The 11241-nt window shown below is 36.5% G+C and overlaps 1 protein-coding gene across 1 annotated transcript; it reads right to left on the bottom strand.

Annotated features, from left to right (window-relative positions):
- Positions 1–2567: 2567 nt before the first annotated feature.
- LOC130961945 (RHOMBOID-like protein 1) lies at positions 2568–7248 on the bottom strand. Its single transcript, XM_057887995.1, has 6 exons — positions 6716–7248; positions 6123–6286; positions 5468–5631; positions 5100–5359; positions 3565–3691; positions 2568–2920 (listed from the first exon to the last, which is right to left on the bottom strand). The coding sequence occupies exons 1-6, from the start codon at positions 7069–7071 to the stop codon at positions 2798–2800; spliced, it is 1194 nt and encodes a 397-aa protein (XP_057743978.1). The 5' UTR covers positions 7072–7248; the 3' UTR covers positions 2568–2797.
- Positions 7249–11241: the final 3993 nt, after the last annotated feature.

Below are 11241 nucleotides of genomic sequence, written 5' to 3'. Positions count from 1 at the left end.
ATTGAGAGCTCATATTTTGGTTCACTAATAACTTTTTAAACCCCTATTAAACCCCCTCTTAGACTGTTAGTTACTGGCAAAAAAAACTTTTAATGCAAGATATTTGCCATCAATAAAAATACAAACTTAATAAATTCTTTTGGATCATATCTTGAAACAATTTTTAAGTTTTGTTCACTATAGCTAAATACAAAATAGAGATACAAAAAAGCTTTTGTCTCTATCTTTATTAAGTTTGAAGAACTAACAACATTTTATAAATAATGACTAAACATTATTAGATTAAAAGCTAATTATGTACTTGGAAAGTAATTTAATTAAAACTGGCCCAAAAAACAAGAAAACAAGTCCAAATTGCGTCTAACCCACTTACACATAAGATCAAGGAAATATTTGTTAATCACAATAACAATTTTTCTTTAGATATAAAAGAATGCTTCAGGCCTCAAATTAATTAAGTGAGCCCATATTCATAACCAAGCCCAAATTGGTGGTCCAAGTCCAATAATTCAACTTAGTTGCTAACTAAGTAATTTAATTCTATTTGCATATGAACCAATTCACCCCACCGCCGAAACTAATCTCTCTTCTCTCTCTTCTCTTTGTCCAATCCCACGTGATTTCTCAAAAGAAAAGAAAGAAAAAGGGAAGCTTTGACTTAGGGACAAAATCAAAGGGCATTACCAAATTCAAGCAAGAAGAGAAAGTCAAAGAAGTCAATCAAGGCTAAAGACAAGGCCACATCTGTAGAGCAAATCACAAAAAGGAGTTTCCACATTTATACTTCATTGAAGCTCAATTTAAAAATCTTCTCCTTGCACACAGAAGTGGAAAGTTAAAAATATTGAAGATGGTGACAATCTGCTGTGAATCAACGATCAAGAATCAAATTTGGGGACAAAACAAGAATGAAGGGTTCGGATTGAAGAAGCAATTTAAAAAAGGTTGAAAGAGAAGATAAAAGGTATGGATGCATGTATGGTTAAGTCAATGCTTCTACTCTATCTCTCCTTTGTAAGCCGATGCTGCTTCTAATTTTTGGGAGAAGAAGTCAAACAAGTGTTGAAGCAAGTTTCAAACTTTGGAAATTTCACTCTTCTATTAAAGGGGTGAACGACTAAGAATTGGATTAAGGAGTGAGAGCAAAACGTTTGGGTTACCATAGCTCACTGAGCTATTCATTCTTCTCCTTCATGGTTCTTATTAAATATCTCTTTTTCTCAGTCTAGTCTTTCTTTGTTTTCAATGGTATAAAGCATAATAGTGAGGTATGTAAGAAAAAGCCATTGAGTGGAAAAAGACAAGAGAGTTAGACTTGGAGAAAAAACCTATGTTTATTTTAGAAATTCTTTGTAAGTTTTTTTTTATTTTGTTGTCATAATCTTGAGGAGATTTCCTTGCAAGTTGGATGGACACTTTGCTGTCGAAAGCTAAGGTGAGTTTCTAGTCAAATATGGTTTGGGTTAGAAACTAAATTTGTTCCAGATAGGATTGGATAGAATCCTAGAGAAAATTAAAGTTTGTAATCTTGTTCAAAGATAATAAAATTTTGTCATTGTTGTGATGGAGACTAAATGTAAGCTACATTGCATTGAATAGCTGAACCAAGATATATCTCTCTGTCACTTTTCTTTCTCTTTTCTGTTTTTGATTCTGCATTTTAAGAGACAAAACAAAATTATCTCCTGATTATTCAATCCAACTAAACTTCACAATAAACACCCTGCACGTAACTCTATTTTGACGACTCCTTTGACAAGAGACAATAAAATAATCTCCTATCTTTCACCTGAGGCAGGCAACACTCCAAAATCTAAAAGTTTCATCCAACTCCAAGATTAATCAAACAAAGTAAAAAAAGACTAAGATTCAACCTCCCATTCTCTTAGTCATTGATATCCATCAATCTCTATTGTCTCAAGACACACACACCCCTCAATGGATGTCATTCTGTTTGAATTCAAGATCTTCAACCATATTTCATTACTAGTACAAACAGCAGTATTTGACGATACCTTTTCATGTTTTCATTAGGTGTTAAGCTCCAATTTCTTCTCTGCAACCATTCTCTCATCAAAATTTCATCTTCAAGACTCAACATTTCTTAGCTTTTTGGATTGACTATATCATAAAAGGACAACCCTAATGGCAAGCCATGTTCACTCTTGGTGAATCTAATCAACACAACCATTAGCTTCTCTAAATACCTTAATAAGTTGGAAAAGGCCCAACCATTATCTTAAGAGGAGATCCCTAATGGAGGCTATAAGAGCATAATGAGTAATAAGTAGGTAGAAGAGCATTAGAGACATTGAACATAACACAAGCATGATAACTAAGCTTAAAACCCATCTTTGACAATAGTAAGGTTCCAAATTTAAATTATCTATATTAATTACCTTTTGAATTAAGAGTAAAGCATTTTTTTATAAACAAGCTAATGACATCAAAGGTAAAGAAGTATTAGAAAATGCAGGTGTGCAAAGAGATTATTAGAAGTTCAAAATCATTAGAACTCAGCAGTCAACATGACATAATAAAGGAACCAGAAAACAATATATTGGATCTACATCAAACAGTTTGGATCCCTTTTTTCTTTTCCATTCAATATATAATACAAATGATCCTGAGAATACAATAGGTGGGGCAAAGAATGCAAATCAACAAGTATTATGTACACAAAAAGAGAGAAACAAATCAAGTATGAGTGAATAGTATTGTTATCTCATGAGAACCGAAACACTAATCTGAAGAAAAGAATATTTCTCCTACCATCAGCCATTTCTTCTCGAAACCTCTAACTACAAAGCTGAGTACACAATTGTTGGATCTTGGAATCTGTTGGATTTTGCATGTAGTATACGCCGGACTTACCGTTGCTCGAGCATGTTACGTTCAGCTGGTTGCCGAGCTGGGTTGTCTGCAATTTTGGTTTTACAACAGCATCAATATCCAAGACAAAACCACAAAACACATAATCACAGCAGCATCATGACATATTAAATGGTTAAAATCAAGAGCAGAGCCATCTTTGATCATAAGAGGTACTTTGTAATGAAATATTTGTCTAGGTAATGGGTAATGATCATATGGTTCTACGAATTCTTTAGAATTCATAATACAATAAAGTTGTTTAAGATTGCCTCAATTCTTTGAAAAGTTTTGCAAGCTTTTCAACGTCAAATCAGGAAGTGAAAAAAACGTTATGTTTTTACTGATATTATTCAAATAAATGAAGTTAGTCATTGTTAGTTAACTAGTCTATCATCATTAGATCATCCTTTTGACCTTAACTCATTATTTAGTAATTATATGTATCACGCACTTGTAAATAACTGATCTCATCCCTAACTTTGCATCAATTCACTTCAATCAATTTTTATTCATATACTCATCTATTTACATGAAAGGGAGTTAAAGATGCACTAACAACTCGTAAAACAGTGAGTATTTTTATATTGATTTTTTTAAAAAAAAAAGAGGAAGAAAAAGAATAAAGTCAATAGGTCTTATAATAAATGTCATTGAGATATTATGCCTAGAGTTTTGTGTAAAGTTCATTACCGAACAAGATGCAGCCTTTGTGTTGCAGCTCCATTTTGAAGTTGGGACACAAGACAGATAATGGCACCAGGAGCAGTGATCATTTGCATCAACACCATGAAGAAGTGCAACCAGGCCAACAGAAAGTCTATCACATAGACAATTTAATATAAACAGAATTAAATTCAGAACAGAGAACTGGGTGAAAAGAAAAGCATGGATGCATTTAAGATGAGTGACTAGACAGAAGTTGCAATGTAGTGACAAACACTGGGTTTCACATATACATGCATATTTTAGTAAAGGATTTAAGTTTAGTACTAACATTAGATTGCTTTGTTTTGTTAGAATAGAAAATTCTTTTAACAGATCCTGGCTATGATTCTCCCTGGTTAGTCCTCATTCAACTTAAGAATAGGTTCAGGAGATGTAACTAAAAATCAATTATTAACGATTGTCGCAGAGGCACCAAACAGAGAACAGCACTAATACCTGAGGATTTCTGCCACGGTTAGCTCAGTTTTGAATTCTTGTATAGTATTATTATTTAAGCAACTAAAATGATTTGATCGCTCTTGGTTAACTAAATGAGCAATGCATCCTTTATACACAATACAGCTAGTAACAACTAGTACATAAGTTTGCTCCTTTTCTAACAAGATTTTGTTGAGGAACTCAACTAAAATACTTCCTAAACCTTCCTGAAAGCATTACTTTACAATATAATTTTCATAACTGAGATTAACAAGGACCTGATAGCATGTTTTGTTTCCGGGTTGGAATTCTCTAAATGATGGTTCGGACAAAAGCTCCTATACAGTAGCTTTGATCTCAAACCATGGTTTTAAAAATTTTAACCAATATCCAACTATGCCATAAGCTTTGGAAGATGAAAAGAAAGGACAAACTATCATTTTTAATGCTCCTTAAGGTACTATCTGTTTTGCTGACTTCCTTATACAGTTTTCTAGCTGGAAATCAATGACCTAGCATTTATAGATAATAATAGGAAAAACTTTCCAAGTTAACCATTATGTTTAAGCCGCTCTCAATCAAATTGGGTCCTCTTCGACCCTATGAGGCTCAAATTGTCACAGTAGCTGTTCTTATTCAACACTAAATCAATTTAGCTATTCTTTAACACATGTAGACAAATATCTTATTAATAGCCGGAAAGAAACTTTGGTAAGAAATAAATAATTGTAAAACTGTTTACTAAGCAATGAAGAATGTAAGATCATAAAAGTTTTAATGCCCAATAAACCATAAACGGAATTTAAGATTTAGGAAGGTTTTGTATCCTTTTTTATATTCTGCCTACAGAAAATAACTAGGTTCATCAATTCTCCATGATGAATGTCTTTTCCTAATTTCCTTTTAGTGCAGTAGAAACCAAAACAAAACCATTCACAAAAATGAACCAACCCAGATAATTGAATTGAGCCCTGGTCTCATTATCTATATAAATATGGTAAATATTGTTCAACTATTTCCTTTTCAGATACTTATGCTAGAGCAACTTGATCTAAGAAAAAGGTTACACTTCAGATGCTTACCCAGCAATTATGATGACCAGTGAAAGGACCCATAATATGCATTGATACTTCTTGAATTTAGGCTTACTTCGTCCTGGAGAATATTGTATCGGAGCATATCTTTGGTTAACCCACCCGAACTGTGGGCGTATCAAAAACACAAATCCGAGAAGAAATCCGGTGAGAAAGCCGCCAATATGGGCAAAATTGTCCACATGTGGGAGAATCCCCACTGCTAGGTTGACGACAATGATGACAACAAGGGTGAAGAGTGCTGCTAGCTGCACACGACAGGATGCCATGATTGTCAATATTTTGTTTTAAAGAGCACAAATCTATCCCCTTGATTAAGATACTCATAGTTCAACTTTGATACATTCAATAAGCACCTTATTATCATATATAGACCAGTTAGTAATGAGTTCTGAAAGCATGCCTCCTAGCAAACCAAAAAGTGCACCGGAAGCGCCAACAGAGATGTTTGACTGAATGAAAAGTGCAGAAAGCAAGCTCCCCCCGAATCCAGAAATGACAAATAGCAACCCAACAAGCACTGTAACACAGGAATTGGTCAACAATTTAGAGATAGCACAAATAATAAAAAATCAAATCAGGAAATCAAAGTTCCTGGAGGACACCCGAAATCGAAGGAACTGCATTTTGTACCATTTTGATCAATTTATCAGATGAGAAACAGTACTGTATTCACATTATTCCTCAAATCAGATATTTGAATGTTAATACTTATAATTTGTGACTTTAAGTCCAGGCCCCAGAGACTATCATGTGAAGTCTTACTCTTAAGGCTGGTCTTAAGCTGTATTTGTTGACAACTTTTGAAAACTAATCTTAGTACTGTCTTTTTCCTTATCTATATACCTCTCTACTCAAAACCATGGAAGAAGTACAAACCTAGAGTATCAGAATAAGAGAAGGCAAAACTCATTTTTTTTGTCTTAAAACCTGATGATTGCAAGGTACAGAAAACGGAGAAACAAACAAATAAATCCAAGGTCTTAGTAATTTTGAATATGTTAACCATACCGAATCCAAATTCCTGCTCAAGCCGAATGCCAATGATTAGAATACCCAACATGTTTGCCAATAGATGGAAAACACCACCATGAAGCCACATACAAGTGATGAGGCGCCAACCCTGGTGTCTATGAACCACTCTATCCACATCAAGAGCCCCCATCTTCTGAAGCCTAAGAAATCATAAACAAGCACCAATTCCTCAGCCACAGCAACAATAATCCCCAATTTATTTAAGAGAAAATAACAAAAGAAAACCATAACAGCAATATTACAGCAACAATTGCCATTGCAGATTGCAATTTAAACAGTTTGATTGCATAAATTAAGTTTGATATATAAAATTTTCATAAGCAGTGAAAATTTTCATAAAAGAGTTTGATATATAAAATTACACATGAATCTCATCCACAAAAATTTTCATAAGTTTAGATTCTATCATCCATGTAAATTTCAACTCAACCCTATCATTATCCCAATCAAACATAACCTAAATTTCATGCCAACAAAGGGGGGAAATGAAGACAAAAAAAAAATCACATGAGCTAGTAGGATAAACAAAAACAATTAATTAAAAAAAAAAAAGAAGAAGAAAAACGCACGTCAATGATGAAGGTCCCAAGAGGGGATTCTCTTTGAAAGGCTGAAAGGAGAAGCGGCCCAAGAAGGTGGCAATGCAAGAAGCAGAATTCTTGGGGCAGTTATTGACATACATGGTGATAACGAACACAAAGGTGTTTGCAACAACGAACAAAGGTATCAACCATGGGAACCACTTCTTGTAATGCTTCACCTCAATGAATGATCCAGCTGGTGCTGGTGCTGGTGCAGGTGCAGGTGCAGGTGCAGGTGGTGCTACCTCCACTGGGTGCACCGTATTGTTGTTGCTGTTGCTGCTGGTTCTCTTAGAGTTGACCCTTATGTGGACTTCTTGTGGTGAAGGTGGCACTTCAGCCATGAGTCAAATGCAAAGAGAAAGTGTTAGTTGTTGGTGGTGTTTCAGCCAGAGATTTTTTAGTGTGAGAATTGAATTTGAATGAAGATTGTGTTTTGTGTAAGAAGAAGAAGAAGAAGTAGAAGAAGAAATTGAAGATGAAGAGACAAATGATTTCGGGTTTAGCTCACCAACTTTGCTTGTGCGAGTGGGACACTTGTTTGAGAAAGAATATTTATAGAATTCGGGAAACAATGGTCTTATTATTTGTAGGAATAAACTATTATTTTTATCCATACAAATTTTGTATGCTTATAAATTTACTCACGAAGTAATAAAATTTGGGAAGCATTTCAAGTGCACTGGGAGTACCGGTGTACTAGTTATTTTAACCGTTGATCTAAATTATAAAAAATATATATAATATATTAATTAAAATCAACAATTAAAATAGCTGATGCACCGGTGTTCCCTGGTGTACTTGAAATGTTTCCTAAAATTTGTATCCATTAATGAATTTTGTACAAATAAAATTATTTAAATTCTAAAAAATTATTCAAAAATCTTAAACTATCTTTGTTAACTTAACCTAATCCATCATAATTCCTAACCTTTTATTGTCATTAAATTTTTTTTCAATTTTTATTTACATTTATTACAACTATCAGTATTATTATCACCACAATTATCACAGTTGTTGTCTTCTTTTCTCTACTACTATTATCCTCCCAATAATTTAGTTTTACAAAAACGTGAAAAATGGCCAATTTCTAGCACGAATCCAACTTTAATTGCGCTGTAAACTCTATCGCGTGATGTCATACTATGCCAAAAAATTGCAATTTTGAGCTTGTTCCTATGCATCCACATATCATTGTTCTTTTTTCAGTTCCAAATCTGCAGCGTCTCCTCCCCTCTCGCTCGCAGCGCAAAGAATAATGTTCTTGACACAGCCACCGCAATCCTCAGCAACTCGAGGGGAAGCGATTCAGATCCAGACACAGAAACAGAAGCTGCTTTTTCCTTCAGCAAGAATGCCGACAAGAACATGTTCCTCGATGCTGAATTGGTGTGCTGCAGAAGCAGCGTCGAATTGAACGCGAACATACTGCGGATGTTGTTGTTGCCTTTGGCGGAGTTATCGATCTGGAGTGATTTGCGCAACGGCAGAGCATGGGCTTTCGCCGGCAGGGCACGACTGCAGACTTCTTCGATCCATCATTGGCACTGGTGGGTTAGGTTAGGATGAGTTAGGTTAAGCTAATAAGGGTAAATTTGGAATTTTTGGATAATTTTTTAAAGAGGTAATGACCAAATCAGTACCCGAAAGATTAAAACGCTGACATTGCGGTACCTGACTATTGTAAACGACAAAATGGTACCTGGTTGATTTTAAAATCTGACAAACGTATCCATAACCTGGCCGGACCTAAGCTCTGGTGAGGACAATGCTTACGTGGTCACCGGATTATGCTGACAAATCTTGTTTTAATTGAGTTGTCATTTCTAATTAATTAAATTGCTAGCCTAGGTGGAAATTAGGTTAATTGGAATTCAATTTGCCCCCAAATCATTAGCCTTTGCCCTAATCCCAAATCAACAACGCTCTCTGTTCGTTCATTCGCAGTAGGGGATCCAAGATTGGAAGATGCATTCTGCAAGGGCTCGTGGAAAATCTGCAACGCTGAGAAGGCAGCCCTCGATGCAAGCCTGCGACGTGGATGGTGCTTCGGGCATTGTGAGTAAAAGTTACGATGGCTGTTGCTTTTGTCCCCTTCCAGTGGTTCCGTTGAAGTCGAAGACAAGTAGCAACCCTGATAGATGGTTTCTACGCTGCCCTCTGTGGAAGGTAAGACTGGAATTGTGATGAATATGTGAGGAAGTAGAATAATATCCCTTCGTATTGTATCGTCTGTTCTTATTCATTTTTAGATTTTGATTATTCTCTGATGTTTGAACTCTTCGTGTTGTGCCAGAACACAGAAACGCGTTGCGCGTATTTCCAATGGTTGGATGAAATACAAGCGGAATGCGTGGAAGGAGAAGTTTCTTCAGAGAATAGTAATATGCTAGGCAAATCAGAACCCAAAAAGAAAGGCAGAATCAATGTTGACTGTGGGGATGGCCAGAAAATTCAAAGGATAATGATGGTACTGTCTGTGGTGAATGACATGAAAGAGAATTTGAAGAGGGTTGAGTTGTGGCTAATTTTTATGTGTATTTTGATTGGGTTAAATGTGGCTTTGACTATGTTTATGGTGGCTAAGTAGGTAGACATTGTAGATTATAATAGTATAACAGTCAGAGATTGGAATTTTGTAATCTTGTCCTCAATGTAATTGAGATAAATTAATGTATGATGTGTTCTTGTTGTGCTTTGATTGAGTTGTTGTTGTTGTGATTTGACCAAGATACATGGAGTCTGTGTAAGCCATGTCAAGTAGTTTTCTAAACATAAACTGAATAAAACACCAAAATAACATCCACTTATAACCATTAAGTATTTAGAGTAACAAAGTTCAGGCCCCAAATAAGACAACCAAAATGACACATGTTCATAGTAACTGCTACAGACCCAAGATGACAGTAACAAAACACAGAAACACTAGGTTAGCACTTACATGCCATAATGGCAGTTGGGTGCATTTTAAGTAAATCATGTCCAAAATGCAAATAACAACAAACTAAAAAATCCAAGAATCTAAACTCATTTCTTGTCATTTGTTGATGGCATTGATGGTGGTGGTCCGGATGGCTTTTTCTTCTTCAAGGATGGGGTGGGCATGAAGCCTGTGAACCTGCTTTGGGTGGCTGGGCTTGCTGCTGCCATGGTCTCCCTAGTCACAGTTGGGAGCCTAAATGGTGCTGTAGGTTGGGCCTGAAGACTGGGCCTAAGTAATGGACCTTGCGGCTGAGGCCCAACATTGGATGGAGATGCAGGAATTTGAGATCTAGGCCCAACATCAGGACTGACAAGACTAGGTTGAGCAGGGGTGGTGGTGCAGCTGCTGCATTTTGTGCTGGAGTTGGAGTTGTTGTAGTGGCTACCATTCCTCTTCGAGTGGTGCTGCCTCTTCCTCTTGGTGGAACTGTATTGCCCCTAACAAAAGATGGTCTGCCTCTCCTCTTTGGTGCTGGTGATGATTCTGAACTAGCTGGTGGAGCACATGGGTTGGTTGCTGCTGGTATGGTGCCTACATTAGGGGCTGAAGCAGTTGTTGTAGTGTTGCCATCATTGATGTTATTCTGCATCAGTTTGTGCATTCATGGAATCAAATCTTCTATGGAGACAGATCCAACAGTTTAGTACAACAAGGTAAAATAAATCATTAACATTTACCTGATCAGGCTGAGTTTGTGGATGGTTTTGAGTGAGCTCTTCCTCATCTGCAACATGTGCAGCGTGTGCAGCCTCCATGGTCTCCTCCCAATTAGCTTCTTGCTCCCTAACTTCATCCTCATCAAGATCTGGTTCTGCAGCTGCTGTTCCACTTCCTTTGTCAGGACAAGTTCTGCTATTGTGTCCAGCCTTGCAAAAAACACATGAGTAAAGAAAAGCAGCATTAATAAAGTTACTGATAGGACATAAAAGGTAAAGTCAATACATATAAGTAATGGTTTTTGTGTTGCTCACCCTTTTGCAGGTTTGGCATGTTATATGTCCATATCTTCTCTTGGCCTTGTATTGGCTGCCAGAACTTTGCTCAGTACTATCCTTTCTTCTCTTCTTTGTAGGTCTGCCAATAGGCCTCTTGTATGGAGGGGGCAAACATGGCAGCCCTTCGTGATGCTCCCAGTACTCCTGACTCGGTATGCTATTAATGTGAAACATATAAGTCCTATTATAAGCCTCGATAGTGAGTTTGTGATTGACATAGTCTTCAGGATTCTCATTCTTTCTTTGGATTGCTGCAATCCCATGACAGCATGGTAGTCCAGTGAGCTGCCATTTTCTACATGAGCATGTCCTCTCTCGTGTATTGACTCTGAGTCTATGCTGCCATTTTGTTACTTCAAACTGATTGTGCTCATCATCACCACACCATTGTGCTTCGTCATCAGTTGCAGGGGGGCTACAGAGTTCTTTCGATTCATATTGGTACATCTCAGGTTCACTATCACCATCTTCTCTATTCGGGTTAGGCACCTCTACCCTTGGTGCTTCATCCTCCTTTCCAGGTACAATTCTTTGCC

Source organism: Arachis stenosperma, chromosome 2 (assembly GCF_014773155.1).
Source record: "Arachis stenosperma cultivar V10309 chromosome 2, arast.V10309.gnm1.PFL2, whole genome shotgun sequence".
In the NCBI taxonomy this organism is placed as follows: domain Eukaryota; kingdom Viridiplantae; phylum Streptophyta; class Magnoliopsida; order Fabales; family Fabaceae; genus Arachis; species Arachis stenosperma.
This window is presented reverse-complemented; position numbering and strand designations above follow the sequence as displayed.